Source organism: Cricetulus griseus (genome assembly GCF_003668045.3).
Source record: "Cricetulus griseus strain 17A/GY chromosome 1 unlocalized genomic scaffold, alternate assembly CriGri-PICRH-1.0 chr1_1, whole genome shotgun sequence".
Taxonomy (NCBI): Eukaryota; Metazoa; Chordata; class Mammalia; order Rodentia; family Cricetidae; genus Cricetulus; species Cricetulus griseus.
Window position 1 is genome coordinate 39,496,481 of NW_023276807.1, and position 23,459 is coordinate 39,519,939.

A 23,459-nucleotide genomic window follows, 5' to 3' on the forward strand; every position below is an offset into this window, starting at 1 on the left:
TAGAAAAATGACTCACTGGCATTTAAAATAGTAACTGCTTTGCCAGCTTTTGTGGCAAAGAAGCACTTTCTAAACTCTTCCATCTATGTAACGCTGATGACTATTGGCCAGACCCAGAAATTTTCAAAAGCACTATGTAGACTTTACCAAGGGAGTGGCTTTACAAAGCATGGCCTGCAGGCCTAACAGTACCTGTCTTTGCGAATAAAGTTTTATTGGGACACAGACATTCCTGATGTCTGTGGCTTGGATATAGTGGCAGAGTTGAGGAATTGCCATATAGGTCACATGGCTTACAAAGCCTATAGTATTTACTAACTGGCCCCTCACAGAAGAACACTGGCAACCCATGTTTTTGGTAATGATTATTGAAATTCTTCTTTAGTAATAGCTACTTTTTTTTCTTTTTTCTTTTTTATCTGACTGTAACCACTGCCATAGACAGTTTCACCATGTAAAGTGGTGGATTCCAAAATTTCATGGCATGCTGAAGAGTGATTCAATCCTTTGTGCATGACTGAGTACTCATGGTTTTCCCTCATCTGCTTTGGCATGTCTATTATTGTCCTTGTTTGATGGGCATGTAGGCAGCCATGGTGGTGAGGCTTTACGGGTGGGGCTCTTTTGGGTATACCTAGAGGTAGCTAAAGAATGCTAAGAATGGGAGAAATCATGTCACCCAGGGCATAGTACCCAAAACCCAATGCCAAGTCTGAAAACGGACATGTGAGTAACATTATGTATGAGTGGCTTATATTAAGTGTATGCATATGCGTATAGTTATGTTCATATAATAACTATTAATGAAAACAGAAGCCTTAAATGTGAAAAAGAGCAAGGCATGGTATAGAGAAGGGCTTGGAGGGAAGAAAGGAACGGGAGAACTATGTAATTCCATTATAATCTCAAAATTACAAGAAGTTTAAATAAGGAGTTGTCAAATCTAGTTACCCTTTTGTAAAATTTATAAAAATTAACTTGACATAAACTTATTCTTTAAAAAATGAGGGCATAATAAGGTAATTACACACATCACATGTATGATGTATGTATGTATGATGTCTGTATGTATGTATTATTCTCTGACGTTGAGGTAGCTATTTTAACCTCATTTCTCTGGTGACTCATTGAAAAATTCTCTTCCAAAAATTTATGCTACTCAATTTTCCTGTCCTTTGCAGAATGATCTCTTTCACATATTGGTGAAGAAAGGCTTTGCAGCAGTAGCAATCTAGCCCTGTCTAACTCCCATCTCTCTCTTGCAGCCTTTTCCTGATGCTGTTAGGGATGGAACTCAAACCAGGTCTCACACATGCTGGGAAAGAACTCTAGTGCTCAGCTCCATTCCCAGTCGTCTCCCCGAGTTAATGCTTTTTCCTCTCTAGGTGATAACATGTATAGGAGTCATCAGAGAAAATTGGAGCCTGCTTGCCTGCCATGGGGTGTGACTTCAACTTTGGCAATGTTAATAGGACTCTGAAAAGCAGGGATCCATAGCCCATCCCTTCTCCTCTCCCATAAACGTCTCTGTTTTTGCTCGTAGGTGTTCCAACCCCAAGCCAAGAAATTTTACGGCATACACTCAACACCCTGGTACGGGAGAGGAAAATCTACCCGACTCCAGACGGCTATTTCATTGTGACACCACAGACTTACTTCATCACTCCGTCCCTCATAAGAACTAACAGTAAGTGGTACCACTTGGATGAGAGGGTACCTGACAGGTCTCAGTGTACCTCTCCACAACCCGGAACCATAACGCCCTCTGCCTCAGGCTGTGTCAGGGAAAGAACATTACCCAGAAAGCACTGCGACTCTTGCCACTGTTGCCGAGAAGACGTGCACAGCATGCATGCCTCCACTCTGCAGAGGAAACCGGCCAAGGACTGCAAAGACCCTTACTGCCCTCCTCCACTATGCCAGGTGCCGCCCACTGAAAAAAGCAAAAGTACTATAAATTTCTCTTATAAGACAGAAACTCTCTCAAAGCCTAAAGATGGTGAAAAGCAGTCCAAAAAATTTGGCCTCAAGTTATTCCGGCTGAGTTTTAAGAAAGACAAGACCAAACAGCTGGCCAATTTTTCTGCCCAGTTTCCTCCTGAGGAGTGGCCCCTGAGAGACGAGGACACGCCAACGACCATCCCCCGGGAGGTGGAGATGGAGATCATACGGCGTATCAACCCGGACTTGACGGTGGAGAATGTCATGAGGCACACGGCACTGATGAAAAAGCTTGAAGAAGAAAAGGCACACCGGAGCAAAGCTGGGTCCTCTGCCCACCACAGTGGAAGGAGTAAAAAGAGCCGGACTCACCGAAAGTCCCACGGGAAGTCTCGGTCCCATAGCAAGACTCGAGTGTCCAAAGGAGATCCTTCGGATGGCTCCCATCTGGATATCCCAGGTGAGAGGGAGTATGAATTCTGCGACCCTCTAACCAGGGCCCCCAGGGAGGGCTGCTTCATCATTGAACACAAAGGAGACAACTTCATCATGCACAGCAACACGAACGTGATCGAGTCCCATTTCCCCATGACGCCAGAATGGGATGTGTCTGGTGAACTGGCCAAAAGGAGAACGGAGATGCCCTTTCCCGAACCTTCCCGGGGAAGCTCCCACTCCAAAGTGCACCGAAGCCACAGCCATACCCAGGACCGGAGGTCCAGGAATGAGAGATCCAACAAGGCCAAGGAGAGATCCAGGTCGATGGATAACTCCAAAGGCCCCCTGGGCGCTTCTTCTCTCGGGACTCCGGAAGACCTGGCAGAAGGCTGCAGCCAAGATGACCAGACCCCCAGCCAGTCCTACATTGACGACAGTACTTTAAGGCCTGCACAGACTATTGGTCATCAAAGGGCTCATATTTCCCCTGCCAGCTATAAAGAGGTGTGCATTCCAGAAATAGTTGGTGGCAGCAAGGAACCTTCAAGTGCTTGTAGCATTTTGGAGCCAGGCAAAACCCCTGAGAGTATGCCATCCTATGGGGAACTCAGCCCCTGCCCAGCAAAAACAGCTGTGGATGACTATTTTCAGTGCAACACCTCTAGCGAGACTGTGCTTACTGCGCCATCACCTTTGGGGAAGAATAAAGAGGACCATGACACGTTGACCCTGGTGGAGGGGGTAAAAAAGCTGTCTCCGTCTGAGAGACAGACTCCCCATTCTTCCAGAGAACCTGTTGGGCACAAGGAGGAGTCACCAAAAGGGCCAGGTGGGGGCCCTGCTGCCTCTGGTGGTGTGTCAGAGGGAATGGCCAATGGCCGCCTTGTCCAGCACCATAGCGCAGAACCCAGCAGCCTGGACAAAAGGAAAGAAATATTCAGCAAAGACACACTGTTCAAACCTCTACACAGCACCTTGTCTGTAAACAGCTATCACAAGTCCAGCCTATCCCTCCTCAAATCTCACCCGAAGTCACCTGCTGACACACTGCCAGGCCGATGCGAAAAACTGGAACCTTCCCTTGGGACATCGGTGGCCCAAGCCATGCCTACGTCCCAGCGTCAGCAGGAGTCTGGGGGGAACCAGGAGGCTTCTTTTGACTATTACAATGTCTCCGATGATGATGACTCTGAGGAAGGGGCCAACAAAAACACAGAGGAGGAGAAAAATAGAGATGACGTGGGCACTATGCAGTGGCTCCTTGAGAGGGAGAAGGAAAGAGACTTGCAAAGGAAGTTTGAGAAGAATCTTACCCTCCTCACCCCAAAAGAAACTGATAGCAGCAGCAACCAGAGAGCCACCCATTCGGCCCGCCTGGACAGCATGGACAGCAGCAGCATCACCGTGGACAGTGGATTCAACTCCCCACGGTAGGGAGAGACGTCCCTCTGTATACACGTAGACCTGCCAGGGCCTGGGGCTTTATGCAGATAACCCACTTGAGTCTCAGACTGTGAATGAGGGCTGTGAGTTGTGTGACTTGTGTTGTTAACAGCCTGTTTCTAACTTCTTTTTCAGGAATTGAAAAAAAAAAAATGTTTCTGCAGCTGTAGAGATCACCAATCTGGACTGGTGGGTTGGTCCCTGCCCTAAAGCTTGCATCAGTATAGCTCGACTAAGACCAACACCCTCAGGGGTTTCTTCTATTTGTATTGCCAACCAGGAGAAGGGATTTTTTTTAAGTCCTTCAAAAAAAAAAAGTAATAGTAACTTTCTGAGTACAGTGAATACAGTTAGTGGGAAGAAAGGGGAGGGTAGTAAGTTGATGTCAGGATAATGGCCCCTCTAGTGAGAATATAGTAGTGGGCTTTACAATCTTTCCAAAGGATCTGAAATCTTGATACCACTTTAATTCCTACACTGTGTGTGGTCTGTTCTACTTGCTCAGATGTCTTCCTCTTCCGCCTGTGTGTGGATGGAGAAATGGAAGCTTGTTCTTTTCACAAAAGTTAGGGGCCTGTACTGTCTCAGAGCAAAACAGTTGCCTGCACTTTTTGTTTCTCCACCAGTAGAACTGACACGATGTCTGTTTGGACACTGTCATTTTGTAGTCTTGATAGTTCAGAGTGTGTAAAACCTGATGGTCCTCTCCAATGCACTGAAGTTGGGGTGACAAACACAAACCCAGGGACGTCACACTTCCTGTTTTTCTCCATAACACTTTCTTCTCCTTAAATGGCAACTCGGAACTTAAATCTTGCTTCTAAATTCTACTCCAGATTGGTGACTCTAAGACGCAGAAATGATACCAAGAGATGCCCCTCCCTCATCGTCTCTGACTCCCAAGATCTCATAGTATTTATAATCACAATAAGTACCTACATAGGTACTTCATATTTCATTTATGTTATTAAAAATTATAATTAATCTTACTGTGATCATTTCACCCTATTTCTGGGTAACTTGGGGACACATCATCCCAAAGTTAGACTTGGGATTATTATGTTTACTCCATAATTAGGTATTTGCTATTCCTTTTAAAGGACCATGTCTTGACTTGTTATTGTTGTTACTATTTTGATCATGTAACCTTCCCCCTGCCAAGTTAACACATAAACGGAAGTTCTAATGTCTAAGAGACATCTATCAGACCTGGCACTCTGGCCAAGTACATGGGAATCCAGGATCCCAGGTCTCTCCGTGGGCATTAACGAGCCTTAAGAAACCTTGGGGAGCAGTGGCCCTGATCTTTTTAAAGAAACTGTTTTGCTAACTTTTTCCCCTCCCCAATTAGATTTTATTTTCCAATTAGTTTTCTCTGTCCTTATCCACCTATATTCTTGTTCTATGCCTTTTCCTCTCTTGAAAATCCTAGCAGTAGGAACCAGATAATTGGAGGTCTGTGGTAAAAGTTCAAAGCCATTGCTTAGAGAAAAGATGGTTGGGCTTTATCCTCATTATTTCTCATCATATAGACTTCTCTATCTAGTGCTTTTCTCGTTATACTTTCAAGCCCTTCATGTTGCCCCCCTCAGCACCTGGACTTTAGCAGTAAATGGTGGTACTCCCAAGACTGTTATCAAGGAGATGTTGGGAGTGAGTGGGCTCTAACCCAAAACCCTTTATAATATTGAAAACTTTTGTTTGTTTAGGAGTAAAAAGAAGTATACATGAGACAGTTGAACAAATATCTTCAAAGAATGTATTATCTTGAAACATAGAATTTATAAGTAGGATTACTTCTAGAAGTTTTTTTTTTCATTTTTAAATAAGGTACTAACAAGTTAAATGCTTTGTCATTGTAGAAGGTAACGTTCATTCTAAAGAGAGAGAGCCTTTATCCATTACCACAGGTCAGTCTATTAATACTTAATTGGATCTCCTTTCTGGAAACATGCAGATCTTCCAAAAATTTTAGGCAGGAAACCCATTCAAGAATCCCCAATTTTACTGTTTTATATTTAAGACCTTTTGGTTAGAAGCGGGGTGACAAATTTGTTTTCTATATACTTTAATAGGTTCACCAAGCTGCCTTTCTATGCATGAGAGAGAATAAAAGAGAATATTGGACTTCCTGAGTTTTCAACCTGAGTGGTATTGTAGTAAAATAAGACTGCCATGTAGATGTTGTTCCAATACTATGAAGAGTGTGAACTTTAAGTGGGCTATTTATGGGGATCATCCCTTAAAATAGTTCATTAAGCAATTATGATTCTACCAAGAAAAATGTTTTTTTTCTCTATATTTGAAGGAGTTAGTGTTTAACATCATGGTTAGCCATGTTTTCAGTCCTGTTTTTTGGAAACTAAAGAACATTAAACAAACAAACAGGATAAAAACTTGAACTGTGCTGTGAGAAGTCATATTGAAAATGAAAGTCTTGAAATAAAAAGATCACTGTTTCAAATTTGAGACTCCAAACCGACTGAGCAAGATCTACACAACTACCAGAGAGATGGCATGCTGCCTTGGGCATGTGCTTTGGAAACCCATGTACCGGAAAGTGGATGCATGGCAGAAGCACTTGGTGAATCTCTCCCACCTAGGAAGTCCTGAATAGCATCTTCTCTCTCTCTCTCTCTCTCTCTCTCTCTCTCTCTCTCTCTCTCTCTCTCTCTCTCGTCTGTCTGTCTGTCTTTCACTCTCTCTCTCTGAGACATGGTCTTTGTATATAGTCCTAGATGTCCTGGAACTCACTATGTAGACCAGGCTGGCCTCAAACTCACAGAGATCCACCTGCCTCTGCCTCCTGAGTGCTGGTATTAAAGGCCTGCACCATTGCTCTTGGCCTAAGTAGCTCATTTTAAAGGTTGCATTCTATTTGCTTTCTTTTCCAAATTAAATTTGAGAAGTATTTTTACTACTCAAAAAGCCATCTCTGTTAGCTTTTCATCAGTATATCTAGATGGCTCCATATGAATGTCACAAACAGTGCTCATGATTACAACTGTAATGAAATATGTTCTTAGCAGACACTGGACTACTGTGCATATTTATTCCTATGAATGCATTAGACATTGCTCAAAGGTGGTCAAAGGTGTCTTCCAAAGATATCTCTTAACTAACATGTCATATTGGAATCATTTATGTTTCTAGCTCCAAGAACACTATCTGGAATACAGCAGGCACTCAATAAATGTTAAGCTGATATCTCAAAACCTATTTTAAAAATAGGTCCTTTGGACATTACAATTAATTTTCCATAGAAAAATGCCATTAGTTATCATTAGATTCCCAAGCTGATCTACAATAGTTATTTAACTGAATCTATGATAGGTGTGTAGTAGAAATAATACTTTCTGAGCTTTTTTAATGTGACAGTATATCAGTGTTTATTTCTTTTTAAACAATCACTCTGTAAGTAGGTAAATCACAGCACAATTCTCCCCACAGTAGACATGAGGAAGTTAGATACTGTTTAAAGTTATTATCATGGGCCAGATATCTCAGTGTGTAAAAGACACTTGCCACCAAGTCTGACATCTCAGGTTGATCCCCAGGGTCCATCCTAGGGAAGACCATAAATGACTCCCACGAATTGTCCTCTGACCTCTACACACATACCATAGTGCACACCCCACCTCCCCCACACTAAATAGATCATTTTTTTAAATGTTGCTACAATGCTCTAAAACACAATGAGTGGAATGTGTCATAAAATCTTTGGGATTCAACTTGTTCTTTGCCCTTCATCCTTCTTCCACTGACCCCACCCACACCTCAGTCACAGCTCTGGAAAACTACTGGTGGGTTTTCTGGGGGAAGAGGTCAGGCAGGTGAGTAGGTAAGTCAGGTGTTTTCTAGCCTGAGAGGCATTTTGGAGTATTCTTTTGATGTGCCCATCTAAGCAGAAGCTTGGTGGAAAAGCTTGGCTGAGCTCTTTAAGTGCATTAGTCCTCTACATTCAGGAAGAGAATTGTGTTTTGTTATTGTTTGTTTGTTTGTTTGATAGTGAACATGCTGCCTTTTAAAGACTTAATTCTTGGATTCTTGATGATGAAGACTCAAGTTGCTACAGGATCCAAGTTAAATATCATGTTGGAATTGGCGGCTAACGGAGGTGGTGTACTGACTGGTGGCTGGCATGATAGCTAGGTTTGGCTTAGACTAGGTATAGAGACCAACTGAATTTTGAATCTAGCCAGTGGGATACTTGGTAATGATTCTATTTTGGTAATGATTCTGGTTTCTCTGCTCTGTGTAAGTGGGTTCATTTCTTAAAGTCACTTTGAGGACCTTAAATGTGTTATCGTTCCCTTCCCTCTCAGCTTGCTGAGTGATCTTATTTCTGCTGTTGTCCTGTACTTTTCAAACATGAATGTTTTAAATCTCCTTTAGCAGTGGAATAGGTTCAAGTATTTCTGACTTGGAAAGCTGAAACAGAAATAATGAAGTTTTAAAATCACCTCATCCTTAAGAAATGAAAATATTTCCACCAAAGGGAGACAGGAATGAATGCAGCTTCACAAATAAATGGGAGAGGGGAGATATTCTTTATCTAATCACATAACTGTGTTCTAACTGAAGTGTTAAAATAGAGACAGAGGTATAAAGTATTAGAAGTAATTTCATTCCCATTCATGTGGCAAAGTAAGCTAGTGGCATGCCTGAAGTCCATCCACCAAATTAACATCCAATCAAAAGCAACAAAAAGAATGAACTCTTTCAGTTCAATTATGGAGTTTACTCGAGAGTCCTGATGCCTGTGAATTCTCAACTTTTGGGAAACCATCACACAGGTTTGAGTACGCATTGTTAAAGCCAGTGTGATGGCCCTCTGTCACATTACATTTTGAAGTCATTTTCTTGAAAGTAAAGATCAGGGGTAGCCATACATTAGGTAGTCAGAAACCCTTTACTGGGTGAGCTGCATTCATGTGTCACACTGTTCCCAGAGCCAGGGCTGGAAGAGCATAAGCAGATAATCAGTGGAGATGCATACTGAGAGGACATCACGAGCCAACAGAGGAAATCTGTTAGCTCTGTTATTTGACCTTCTTTAGGGGGCTCAGTGTATAATTGTTTATGTTTAAAGCAAAACCCAAACCAACACTTTTTGCTCTTTTAGCACTCGGGAGAGCCTGGCTTCCAACACATCAAGCATTGTTGAAAGCAACCGCCGTCAGAACCCTGCTTTGAGTCCGGCCCATGGCGGAGCTGGTCCAAACTTCAACTTCCGTGCAAGTACGGATGCCCCGACCAATGAAGCTGAGAAATTACAGAAACCTTCCAACTGCTTGCAAGCTTCTGTTACTAGTGTATGATTGTCCTTCTGCCTCAGATCTTCTGTCTCATTCGATACAGCAACGTTTACGACAATTGGGACTGATGTTTACATCTCTGCAAAGACAAACATCTCAAGCACAGCTTAGGGGATCACTTGAGCTGTGCTGCTAAGTAGGCTAGGGCAAAAAAAAAAATCTTTATTTCAGAGTATTGCTTTCACATTTATGGCTCTGTAGCAACTGGATAGCAGTAGGGGAGATATGTATACTTCTGCTTCACTAACTATCTGAGCACACATAGGAAAGTCTAAACACTGTAAGTGGAACATGCATTTTTCAATGTCATGCAGTTGCCAATTCCATTTTGAAATGCCACAGATGTGTGTTGCTCCCAGCCTAAGGGGAATGGGGCCAAGGAACTAATCCTTGACAACTGCCCTCCCCCAAAAGCCAAGTCACCACAAAATGTAAATGTATGGGTGTCCATCGTGAGAGAAATTGATGCCAAACTGAGCAGAAGGGACCCCAGCCCTTTGTGTGTGAGTCCTTTAAACGCCAGTCATTTTTCACTGTGAGTTTTCATGACACTCTTGCAGGAGCCCATGGAAGCGTGTCTGGAAGTCCTTAGAGTCTTTTCAGCATTCTGTTTTCCAATGCACTCGATGCTTGTGTTGAGTTGTTTAACCTTCCTTCCATAATCACAAACAGGAATATAGGCCTTTGAAGTGGACAAAAGAAGGGAAATCCAGTCTCACTGGGGCACAGCACTGAGTGATGGAGAAGGTTGTGTGGATTTGGGGGAGGGATGGATCAGATACTGAAGAAGAATACCTTCCTCTTTGTGACACTTAGGATGAGCTATCTACTATAATAGATGCAGTGATTAGTTTGTTTGGAAGCAAAATGTTCTTTATGATACAAATGAAGAATGTGGCCTGAGGGTGTTATTCTTTCTAATGGAAGGGACATAAATCTATTTTATGTAGTTTTAAATAGAATGCCTAAATTAGGCTGTGGGAGATAACTTTTAGTGGTTGTAGGAAAGAGCAAATTTAGGGAGAGTTGAACTTCAGGCCTTTTATTCCTGGGAAGATATCTATAAAGAAAACCTTTAAAGTAATTTTTGATTAGAAATATTCATGGGTCCATATAATAAACAGCAGAGTGTCCTTGTTCTGCTGGTATGGCATATCCTTAATTTGTACTCAACCTAAAATTTTTCAGAATGACAATTATGCATACATGAACTATGCCAGAGTAATGTTTACAGATACTTTGTAACAATTTCAGGAGGCGTGTTGTAGGTGGATTGTGTGATCACTCACTCAGCATCTTTTAAAAAGATTTCTTCACACTCTGCTTTGGTTTACAATGTCACACTCAGTATCAGAAGGCTCCACAGCAGGGGACCACTAACCAATACACTTCAGTCCTACAGGAAAGGCACAGTTCAGAAGAAACATACACAGAAGAAGCTGTAAACCATAGGATTCCTACATCTGTAGGTACTGGAAAACCATCTGTACAAGGGTAACCTCTGATCCCAGTAGATGGTCTGACATGAAGTTTTATTCAGTTTAGTGTCAGGTGCTTTTTGGAGCCATGGATCACAAGTGAATTCATAAATAACTTAAAATCAATATCAAATTATTTTGGCGCAAGATTTCAGTGATGAGCATAAATCTGTGAGAGGTTTCCTTGTTAGGTTTAATAACAAGCAATGTGTTTCAGGAAACACAGTCATCTATGATCTAGTTGGACATGTGTATGCTCTCACATTTTGCCTGCTATTTGGAAGTTGCAATAGGCTCCTCAACTTTGGTATAACAAATTACTTTTGTGTGCTTAGTATAGTGAAACTCAAGCACAGTTCTCAGTATACTGCTACATCATTGAAAGCTTAAGCCAGTTGGGTTTGAGTCTCATACCTTATTTCCTCCCAGGCATGCCTCAGTTACTCAAAAACCACATTGTTTATCTCATTACTTAAGTATGTCCAGAAAGAACAGCCATGTATCTGATATTCTACATAGTCTGTTTGCTTGAGGAGCTGTATACCATACAATTCCTAGATCTGGTCTGTCTAAAGTAATTTTTTTTTTCCAAAAGAACTGCTCTCAATTTTTTGGCATACTCAGTTCATTAATAATAGGACCGCTAAAACGATACGTTAGTCTCTGATAGACTTCTGAAAGTAGCCATTGAGAGAATCTCGTGCTGTGTGAGCAGGAAAGGACATAATTATGTTCAAGAGAAGCTTTAAAAGATGAATTTTTGATAGTTGACAAGAAATAGGTTTACAGAAGACATTATTCAAATGTACGCTATTTGCCTAATTACTATGGGGTACATGTCTAAAAAAGAAATATACAAAAGAACCTCCCTTAGACCAGCAGCCATTAGCATAGAATGGTGGACTTCAGAGCTGATATACCATGTGAAGAGATATTCCGTGGAGAAACACTCTTGTCTGAATCTAATCTGGATTCTTGAATGGAGGGACATCGGTGGCGGGAAGCACATGACAGATATGACAAGTACATGTGTCTAAGATGGTCTCATCCAGATGGTGAGACTCTTGACACCCAAAGCCTTGAGACCCTCCCCAGGCTTTGCCAATATTCTTCTCCATAGCTTTGTGTTACATGACTGCATGTCTAGTCTTAGAATTTATCAATGGAAAGGTTTACAAAACTGAATCTAGTTGAATCTCTGTGAGGTATTCAACTCTAAAGGGTCAACACATCTGTCGGCATTTTGCACACGTGTATGTATTATTATGATACAGCATATCACTTTATGGTAATTTTTATTTTTACATATAACTACCTCCATGAATCTGATGAAAGGCAGCAGTGTGTTCAAGTGTGTTCTTCAGAAAAGCAATGTTGAAAACATGCTTCGGCAGTAGGCCATGGCATTCCGTGTATGTCGGGTGACTTGCCCATTGGACTCATGACTTTCTCACTGCCGTGGTTTTCCTTTCACCACATTCGTTGGCTTCCAATCGTAAACCTGTTGTCTTCTTTCTCTCTCTCTTTTCTCCCCCATGAAAGCACATTTGATTTGTTACAAATGAATGAACATTTTAAAATTATTGTCTTCCCACTCCACCATCCTGCTACGAAGAGAGGAAGGAAGGAAGGAAGGAAGGAAGGAAGGGAAAGAAAGAAAGAAAAGAAAAGAAAGAAAGAAAGAAAGAAAGAAAGAAAGAAAGAAAGAAAAAGAAAGGGAAAGAAAGAAAGGTTCTCTTTGGCAAAGAGCCACTTGGTAAACATTTGGAAATTTATTAATTCCCATAGAAATTGTATTGGATTGCTAGGTTTTTTTTCAGTAACAAAAGATGTGAGAAATTTAAACTGCCAACTTGAAGCACTTTGGGCCTCTCCGCCTTTATCGTATGCTACCCTATGGAGCCAAACTTTCCTTTTATTAAAAGAGCTCTGCCATGCATTCTGAGATGTCTGTTAAATGAATTTGTATACCATTTGATATATTTTGCACATCTCAGGAGACGTTAATGAGTATGTGAAAGGGGGTGGATGTGCACCCAGTAGAGAAAACAAATTACAAGAGCTGAAAGGAGTAAAGCTGGGTAGAAATAATAAATGCCTATGTCTTTGATGTTGAAGAATCCAAGTTCAGGAAATATAAATTGAAAGGGAATCTGGAGGAGCAGTGATCTGAACACCAGCTGTTTCTAAATGTCCAAAAAAAAAAAAAAAAACCAACTCAACCAATATTGTTAAAATGCACATTTAAAATCTATTCCGGCCACCACCAAGACAGGAATGGTGGTCCATAGAGAAGCATTGTTTCTGTTTTAGGTTGACACAGTTTTGCAAAGTTCTACCCAGGATTCACCACTTGTCACCACAAAGTGTACTTGAAGATGAGTTTGTAACTTGAATGAAAGGCATAATTCTCACAAAACCATAGCGATCATTTTTTGAGAAATATCTTACCTTTTGGAAGGGGTAGCATCCTGAGCTTATGCTAACAACCAACAAGTGGTAATGTTGCCCAGCTTATCTGGGGATCTCAAAGTGCTTCCGAAGCATTAGATGTACAATTACAGAGCAGGTCCTGTTTGAAATACCCATTCTTGACAGGGGCAAACAGAGTGACTCAAGGTCACCCAGAAACACAGTGGCAGCTATCAATGACCTTTTTTCTAACTGTTTGATAGGCCATCGTGAGAAATCACTACAATGCTATTTTTCTGGTGTGTGCTAATAATAAAGAAAACAAATTCAGCTTGACACCTTGTCCATTTTCATTCAAAGAGTTATGGCTGTTTGGAATCTCAACACCTCAGCACACATGACTGGTATTGAGTTATGAACTGGGAGATGAACAAATCCACACAAAGGCCAATGCCGTTCAAGGCCATCCAGACATCCACCCCTGTTTACAGTTTCTTATTGGGTTTTCTGTAATTCCTGTAAACCCCATCATCAGGAACATTGGCTGCTCCAGGCAGTGGAAGGTGCTGAAACAGTTTTTCATTTTGTTTTGTTTTCCTTTAAAATATTTATAAGCACTCTTCACAGTGCTCAGCTGAGTAACATTTGCTACAGTATATCAAGCCCTGCTTCATAGATCTGGGAAGTTGGTTCAGTTCCAAGTGTTCTCTCAAATAATGAGACAGAAGGTCTTTGATACCTGCTTTCTCCATTCCCACAGGCCAGTCCCAGATCCAACTGGCAGTGTTGTGTCAGACCACTGTGGACCCAAGCAGAAGTGATTGCTTCCTTACCCACCTGTCCCCACCCAGTAACTCCCCACCCATTGTCAAAGCCATCCAATAATGTCCTGTGAGCGAGGGACTCCTTGGCCTGTGTGTAAGGCTTGGGGAAACTAGAAACAAGAAAAATGAATGCAAAAGCCATGGGAGGCATTGTTTTTCTAGTTAAATATGGCAGGGAAGGGATTGCTCTTGTCTGAGCTTTGCCAAGAAATATAAAACAATCAGTTGTCATTGCAACCTTCTCAGAAGGTGTCTTAGTATTAATGATACAACTGATATTTCCCCATAGAGTTTTCTTTAGGATACATTTCATAAATTATACATATGAGACATTTTATTATTAAATCGCATGTGTCTGTAAAAGGTACTGCTTCTCTGATTGGCATCTGTCCCCTTCCCTTGTCTTGCATCAACAATGCAGAGGGGCCCCCCTGTGATGGCTTCTCTAATACACACTCCTGAGTCTTTACTACTGTCCATAGACTCGACAGTTGATGACTTGCAAAATTTAGAATTCAACAAAGCTCGAGGGGAACTAAGCCTTCTTGGGATTGTGTGCGGAGTCAGAGAGGCCTTTAAGTGCTCATGGTTGACTTCGCATGTAAACACATACACACCCTGCTAAATGAGAAAAAGGGTGTTTCCAAGTGAGGCATCAATAGTTCTAGAAAGGCAGAAATGGAAGGTTAGAGTTCGGCAGGTTCTTGTACACCTGCCCACCTCCCTGTCCAAAGCCTGACCTTGGTACCTCCGTTCCCTTGCTCTTGCCCAAAAGAGGTACCAAATCTGAGACTCGAGCTCTCCTCCCACCCCAGTCCCCTACAGCTCCAGGAAATCCATCACATAGAACATTCTTGGCAGCCCTAACTCTCCCTCTCCTCTGAGGATCACTCTCCCTGCCTCCTTGCCCTCCCCCACCTAGATACCTACACCACCACTGTTTCCACATTGGAAGACAGAATACAGTGCAGTATTGTGCACGCATGCCAGTTAGGAATGAAACTGCCCTAGGGTCGCCTTCATGTAAGTATCAACAACTACAAATTAAAAGTCCTTAGAGCAGTGGCATCAATGCTATTATTTGGAGGAGAATTCAATTTGAGCATCCATGATTTCGAGGGATCGAGATTCTGCAGGTGTCGTTCTCTGAGTGACTGGATGTGACGATTACACTAGGGACAATGAACTAAGAAGTGCAAGTGGGAATTACTGTATGTTAGGAAGGAGTTTTGCAGCCAAGACTGCCTTGAATAAAATGTTTTTGCACTGAAAAAAAAAAAAAACACTTTAAATGACTTGGTCTCTGGTTGCCGTAAAGGTCATCCAAGATGGATGTTCTGTTTATATTGTATAGTATTTCATATGAAATAACTGCAGTTCATGAAACGTCTTCCCTAATGTTACTGATTTCTAACAGCACATTTGTAACATGGTTTTTATCGTGTCCGTGTACCATATTGTAAATGAAGATTCCTTGTCATGCTTAGTATAATAACTTAAAAGGAAAAAAAAAAAAGGACAGGGATTTTTGTAAGTCTATATTTGAAAGTCCCTCCATATGGTAATATTGTGTTCATGTTGTTTATGTAGTGTTGTGTGAAATATCCATTTTGGATTGTGTTACTTTTTAAGATATTAAATAACATTTGGTTATATGTGTAAGTGGAATTTTTCTTTTTCTTTTGGTACTTGAGAGAAAAATCATTTAGATGAGGTCAGCTTTTTCTCTTTGATTAATGTGATTTTGTAACAGAGTTCTGTTGTGCATTCTTTATTACAGCTTTTAAATTGAAAACAACAACAAAAAAATAGAGTTCCTGTATCAAAATTCTTTTCCTGTGGATTTTGAGAAGATCACCTTTTGGGGTGGGTTTAACACAGAGCAATGGTTAGAGTTGTGTGGTCCTATTTTTTATGAAATTATAGAGCAACATGGTTATTTGGGGGCTTTTTTATTTTTAAACCACTCATTTCAAACTTGAAATAGAAGTTAAATTTCCTGCAGGTAAATACTGGGAGGTTTGTCTATGTAGTTAGAAGTTAGGGATGCCCACATGTTCAGTAGCCTTCAAGATCTAGCCTTGGGATTCTAATCCTAACTCCATTCAAACAACCATGTATTGAAGAGAGTTTTTCTTTTAAATTTGGGTCTAGGGTAGAGGGGGTGAGACAAGAGAGTACTTGAACAAACATGAGGACCTGAGTTCAGATCCCCCAGGACTCACATAAACTCTGGGTGCAATGGTGCCCCTCTATACTGGAGGGCCACAGGCGGGATTCCTGGAGTTCACTGGCAAATAGTCTAGCCAGACTGTTGAACTCCAGGTTAGGTGAGAGACTGTCTTGAGAAATATGACAGAGAGGAACTGAGAACGACACCTTATGTCAACTTCAGGTCTCCATTATGCAAGCATATCTGCACACGCGTGAACAATATGCATGCATCACAAATAGAATTGCATTTGTGTTAAGCATACATGACTTCTACCTTGTCAGTTCCCATAAACTATAACTATTTTCACAGAATTTATGTTGCAGTAGGTATTGTAAGTAATCTAGATATGGTTTAAAGTATGTCGTCTTTAGATGTGCATAGGTTATACACAAACACTGAAGCATTTTCTGTTACAGTTGAGGGTTTGATATCTGTGGGGGGTCCTGGGGCCAATTCCCTGGGGAAAGGATGTCTGTATATTCTTTTGAGCCCCCTCCTTGGTGACAGGTCTTTGGAGAATGAAATCCATCTTCTCAAACTAAAAATGATGGTCTGTCATATGAACAATTAAGCTAAGAAACAGCCTATAACCCCCAAACACTAGACCTCTACATTAGAGACCAGTTTTTTTGTAAAGACAAAACACCTAACCCATACTTCCAAAAATGTCTTGAACAATAATCTGGTCTTTTGAATTAATTTGAAGAGCCTACGGTGATGGCTTCGAAGATCAAGTCTCATTTTATTGAGCCTGTTTTACGTTTGTCTCTATAACTGCCACAGCAGAGACACTCCCGTTTTCAGGCCTGAAATTGGGATGAGCCAGTGTGTGCTTTAGAGTCACCGGCAGCTGCTGTGGTCAAGGGAAGGGCACCATGTGTATGTTTCAGCAGGACCCAGTCAGTGATCTAGACGAATGGAGGAAATCTGGGAACTTCGTAAGATTGAAAGCATGTTTCTGGCTCCTTTGAGAAAATGGTCACAGTTCATAAAAGTCTTTTCTTTCCAAAGGAAATGGTATGGTTTTAACTTGTTTTTACGTGTTTTAGAGTGGGGAGATCCCTGCCCCCTTCATAGAGAAAATCCAAGTGGAATATAATTGCCTCCTACTCTGCCACCATGAAATCGAGAAACATTGAATAATAAAAGGGAGTTCGTCACCTGACTTTCATAACTTATTTAACTGTAAAATTTTATCCCTATTATGGGAATACTTGGATTTACTAATAGTTCCATTTTCAGGCCCAGTGGCTCCAGACCTTTCCCATTAAATAGTTCATCTTGCAACCTGTGGGACAGTGTTAGGTGAATACATGCACGCAGCCCCGTGCAGTAATAGTAAGAACAACCAAGGCATCTGCACTCAGGATAAGCAGGGTGGACATTTTGATGCATCTGGAAAGGATCACTGCAATACCCTGTGAGGTGTGAAGGTGAAATGCAATCTGACAGTAAGAAAAGTGAGACAAAGTTAGCTTGGATACAGAGGGCAAAAATGAGTATGTTATTTCCTTCTTGATTGTGTCTAGGAGTCTGGGGCTGGATCTACTGCCCCCAAAGTGGGTGAACAACCTGTATCCAAGATCAGCCTTGGCTTAGTAACAGGACTGAGCATTTAGGAGGGTTCTTTAGCCTCCCAGGTTCCATCAAACAAAGGCCTGCTTGGTTACATCTCTTCATATTTTCCGTTTCTTTACTACAAAATCCCAGGCAGGCATTATTTTCTGTTACCTTGGATTTCTTTTATTTTATTATCCTGCCTAAAGACATTTTTGTGATTATTATTATTATGCTGTTAAAATTTGATCATGGACCTAGAGATGGCTCAGGAGGTTATGGCCTCTGCCACTGAGCCTAATGACCTGAGTTTGATCCCCGAGACCCACACAGTAGGAGAGAACTGACTCCTGCGAATGGCCCTCTGATCTCAATACACATGCTGTCATGTGCACACAACTACACACGTACACACATACACATGAACATCCAAATACACAAAAACATTTAGGACTATTTTTCAAGATGTGTGTGTGTGTGTGTGTGTGTGTGTGTAGCCAGAAGAAGACATCAGATACTCTGGACCTGCAGTTGTAGGTGATTGTTAGCTGCCTGTTACAGATGATCGGAACTGAACTCAGGTCTCCTTGAAGAGCAGGGAGCACTCTCTTCAGCTCCCCAAAACGTTTTTAAAAGAAAAATAAATTATTTCAAATGTAAAATTATTTATAACCACAATGGATTAGTTATATTTTGAAATTCCTGTTCATATTGCCTTAGCCCCAAGTCCACAGACCAGTGTATTCCATCTTCTCATTTTCTACTCACTTTTGTGTTGGGAGTGTTTTGGCTGTCAACTCTCCTATGGGAATCATCCATCTGCATTCACTCAGGGTCAGATAAATAACTAGCAATGTGCAGGTATGTATAGATAGGTATTGCCAATGGGTAATTGCAGTAGATCAAATATATTCCTTGAAAACTCTTTTTATTCACTGTACTCTTCTGTGATTTCATGCATGTGTATAATGCAGTCTGATCATACATCCATCCCCACCCCCACTTGACAATCTCCCCTTCTCCCCACAAGTCTCCCACTTTCACACTCTTTTCTTTTGATTTAATTTTATAACCCAGCCCTCAATGGGACATCTATATCACTCCCTCCAAGGCTTAGAGAATATTGGAGAAGAGAGAGCAGAAAAAGCCAGAAGAGCAGGAGGAGGGAGAAAGGCATGGAATGCTGACTTAGACATAGCACTGTGATCATGAATGCCCACCTGCTCTGCTTGCCTGCACTGGGTATGCACAAGCCTTGGCCTGTGGGTATCCATTCAGAGGCATTCTTAGCAAATAAGCAAACAAGATTTTTATTGCAAAATTGCTGAAATGTATTATTGCATTTTCAGTTCCAAAGAGTAAAAACTTATTTTTCCCCTTAGAAAATCTTTTTTTCTTTCTTCTTTCCCTCCCTCCCGCCGTCCCTCCCTCCCTCCCTCCCTCCCTATTTTCTTTCCTCACCTTCTGTTGCCCATCTCACCCTACCTTCTTTATTCCGTCTATCTACCAATTATCTATTTGTCTGTCTATCTATCATCTACCTATCATCTATCTATATATCTATCTATCCATTTATCTTTTATCTATCATTGATCAATCTGTCATCTTTGTGTTTCCTCTGCAAATGGCAGTGAAACAAAAGATGTCTGTATGGTTGACTCTATGAAAGATGTGTTAATTGGGGAAATTATTCTGTACTTTTACAATATCTGTGCTTCTTGGCCCCAACCTCAGTGTGGAACCTTCTTCTCTTCCTCTCCAGTGAAATAATAGCAATAGGTGGTCATTGCATGGTTGGGGGCGGGGAGTCTCAGATCTGCCAGACACAGCAAAGCATCACATCATTTGTCACTGTTGGATGGACAAGTGTGATGGACAAGAACACTTCCAATAGATTGGAGAAGACAGGTATTTCTTTTCCCCCACATTGGAACATTTGAAGGAAGCTCATGTGAGGCACCCAATTTCAATATCAAATAGTCAGTATTAAGACTGTGTAAGTTATAAGAGTCTCTGGAATAAGGCACCGATTTTGGAGACAGGTGTCTCTATTGTGCCTCTGTCATTAAAAACAGCCAACTGAGATAGATTTGAATGGCTCCCCAAGGGCCACATAAGAAGTCAGGCAAATGGACATAATAGAGGACATGTTTTCCAATTGACTTGTTTTCTTGTGAGTTGATGAAACTATAATCACCTGGGGGGGGGACTTCTCTGAGGAGACATAGCAAAATGTTTTAGACCATCTAAAAAATAACAATCATACAAATAACCTTTTACTTTGTAATAGTTTAGACTAGTAGAGTTGCAAAGGAATTACATAAAGTTCTTCCTTGTTTTGTGTTCAGTTTCCCCTATTAGTTATACCTCATTTTAATATGGTACATCAGTCACTAGTAATGAATCAGCACTAGTATTTTTTAATGATTACTATTAAACTAGATCTTAAAAACTGTTTTATTGCCGGGTGTTGGTGGCGCACGCCTTTAATCCCAGCACTTGGGAGGCAGAGGCAGATGGATCTCTGTGAGTTCGAGGCCAGCCTGGTCTCCAGAGAGAGTACCAGGATAGGCTCCAAAGCTACACAGAGAACCCTGTCTTGAAAAAACCAAAAAAGAAAAAACTGTTTTATTACACTTATTTAGTGGGGTGTGTGTGTGTGTGTGTGTGTGTGTGTGTGTGTGTGTGTGTAGAACAGAGAACAACTTGAAAGGATAGATCCATTGCTTCCACTATAGGGGCTCTGGGGATTGAACTCAGTTAGTCAAGCACCTTTACCTGATGAGCCAGCTTGTAGGTCTGTGAATGTTATAAACAGAAGTACATACTTCATTCATATTTCCTTCCTTTAGACCTACTATAATTTTTCTATTCTAGGAGGAGCCTGTCTAGAATTCCATACTAAATTTGTTTGTGTATGTATACAGCCCCTTTTCCTGGGAAAGGAAGCACTGTGCTGAGTTGAGTACTATAGTAGGAGTTAATAAGCCCCTACCTCCTCCTCCATGCTTCCAACCTCTGCCGTCTAAGTTTCTGTATATCTCAAGGTTCAGATCAAATGCAGTGATGCCTTCACAGGAGCTTCCCTGCAGGCTCTTCTCTCCCTCCTGGCTCTTGTAAAACATACATCTTTTCCAAGCCTGTGTTCTCATCATTTTTTTTTTATCTTAGAGATAAATGCCATTCAAGACCTCATCCTCTACAAAATACCACTTTCATACTACGACTCATTTCACAAGAGACTCCACTCCACCATCCTGCTTGAGCAATGAGAGTTTTGGGAGGGTTCACTGGGCAAGAAGTAGACTTAGCATGCTGTCTGTAAGGGATGTGGAATGCAGTCTGGAGGCTGCTGCTTAACAGTACAGCTCTTGGAAATGTGTTCCTTGAGGGGGAAGTAGGGGGGGTGACTTTGGCTTCATTCATCTCCTTATCACCAAAGAGAGCCAGGAAGGAAGAGCTGACCTTTGGAATGTCATAAAGTTGTTAGACTAGAAGATAAAGGGAAAATCTCTGGGGTCCCTTTGCTTCAGACTCTGTGGGCTCAGTTTCTGCGTGCAGTCTTTAGTGTGTGTGTGTGTGTGTGGGTGCAACGCAAGCTAGGCAGGGGGCATGGTATGATAAATGGCCAAGAGCTGGGGATGTGGCCCAGTGGGTAGATCCCTTGCTTCAAGCATGAGCAAATTCTCAGTTTCGATGCCCAGCACCACACACACACTAGATTTATAATCCGAGAGTATGGATGCAGGAGAGTCAGATGCAAGGTCATCTTTAGCTATACAAACAGTTCAGCCTGAGCTACATGAGAGAGACTCAGCCTTACCAAAACAAAACAAAACAAAACAAACAAAAAACCCAGGAAACCCCACAGAACCAGCTGTTTCTGAGGAACTGTTGATCTGTGGAAGGGGCAAATGTTGCTTAGTGCAAAGTGCAGACCATTTGTTGGGGGAACTCTGAGGCCCTGTTCACTCTGGGCCTTGGATGAGGAGGAGGGGCTTCCCCAGCAGTTGGAGTATTTATGAGCCCAGGCACAGTGTGTTTCCTTTTAGCTGTATCTCCCATCTAAAGACATCTGACTATTGTTTATGCAAAGTTTCCACAAAAGTATAACAAAAATTTATTCCCTCTCTTGATTTAACCCCAACCCATCTTAGCCACGTGATTCTCTTTTTGCTTCTTGTCATTTCTTTGCTCCCAATCTTCTGCTCTTTCTCTGTAAGCATCTGTGGGATAACCAGAATGAAGTCGTTTTCATTGGCCCCAGGTTTCAGGCACAATAGTTACTGTCCTACTCTGAAGTTGGTTTTCAGGTCAAGGAACAGTGTCTACAAAGACAAGTTCCCTGGGGGAGACGGGACCTGAGTGACATTGGGAAGACAGGCACCCACATCCACACCAACACGGAAGTCTTACTGCTAAGGAAACAGCTGTCCTCGTTTTAGCTGTTGGGGCACTCTGATTTTCTACTCTAAGCATGTAGAATGCTGTGGACAAAGAAAATGGTGAAGAATAAGAAATAATAACAGAAGAAAGCCTGGGCAGCAGCTGAAGACCTGAGAGAATTGTGTTGTTGACATGAGTGAGGCCATGTCAAAGGCCCCTGATTCCTCAGACCCATAGGTAGTAGCAAAGCCTTGCCTAGGTAGGGCTCAGGGAAAAGACAAAGCCTTCCCCTGGTCTGTATCTAGATGTTGACAGTGTGAGAAAAATTTAGTGACACCAGCTTTCCCTTTTGGGATGGCTGCAAACTGAGACTGCCCCCCCCCACAGAGGCCTCCTATTAAGACTATCCCCCCTTTCTTCCTGTGCTCGGTTGTGTAGTAGAGGCCCTCTATCAGAGTGAGCATAGCCCACTGGATCCCAGCTTTTCTGTATGTGTCTCTGTCATTTCTTCCTTCCAGTGTCACCCCAGTCAGGTTCCCAGGACCAAGCCATGCAGGAGGTGGCAAGGAAGGCTACAAGTGATTACCAACATGCATTTTATTTTAATGTCCTCAAGCTCCACCACGGTCCCCTTGGTAAAACTCTCCTCCACAGGTGTTCTGGATGCTTCGGCCCTGGTGAAGGCTGAATTGAGTTTTCTTAAGTATAAAAAGACTTAGTGCAGGTCTGGGGGCATAGGCTTGTGATTGCAGTTACTTGGGAAGCTGAGGCAGGGGGATTCCTGGAATTGGATCTAATTTGTAAACCCTGGCTCCTAGTGAGAGACCCTGTGTTAAAAAAAAACAGCGGAGACAGCTCCTGAGGAACAACACCTAAAATCAAGCCCTGTCTCCCACATTCTCACCCCCCCACAGGCATCCTACCCCTACCTGCCACTTGCCACACACACACACACACACACACAGTAAAAAGAATGCTGTCTTGTAGCTCGGTGACAGAGTGCTTGCTGTGGGTTCCATCTCCATCAGCACAAAGAAGTAAACAACCTTACTATCTCTTTCAAGTTGCAAATTGATGGGTCTACTCCATAACTGAGCAAAAGCATTCACTGAGGCTTTAATGGAAACTCACCCATGAATTTCTAAATGAGTTAGAGGGAAACAGACAGGACTGAAAATAAGTATCATTTATTCCTTTAGAGTCAGAGGAAAAGCTACTCTGTAAGAGAGAGGAATCATTTATAACCAGTATAAACCAGTAGATGTTCTCCTGTTATTTCCCTTTTCTGTTTATTTATTTATTTGCTTGTTTATCTATTTGATATGGAAGGTCTCTCCATGCTGCCAAAGCTGGCTTTGAGCTTAAAGACTCTAAGGTTAAAGTGATTCTCATGCCCCAGCCACTTGAGTAGTTGAAGCCACAAGTGTGCACTGCGGTGCCAAGGCTG

The 23,459-nt window shown here is 41.9% G+C and overlaps 1 protein-coding gene across 1 annotated transcript in view; it reads left to right on the forward strand.

The window, feature by feature from the left end:
• The window catches only part of Stox2 (storkhead box 2), a 102,968-nt gene extending 93,825 nt beyond the window's left edge, over positions 1-9,143 (forward strand). The window contains exons 3-4 of the mRNA XM_027391075.2: positions 1,544-3,809; positions 8,948-9,143. Of these exons, the coding sequence (XP_027246876.1) occupies positions 1,544-3,809; positions 8,948-9,143 (2,462 nt within the window). The remainder of the gene's footprint in view (positions 1-1,543; positions 3,810-8,947) is intronic.
• The last annotated feature ends 14,316 nt before the right edge of the window (positions 9,144-23,459 follow it).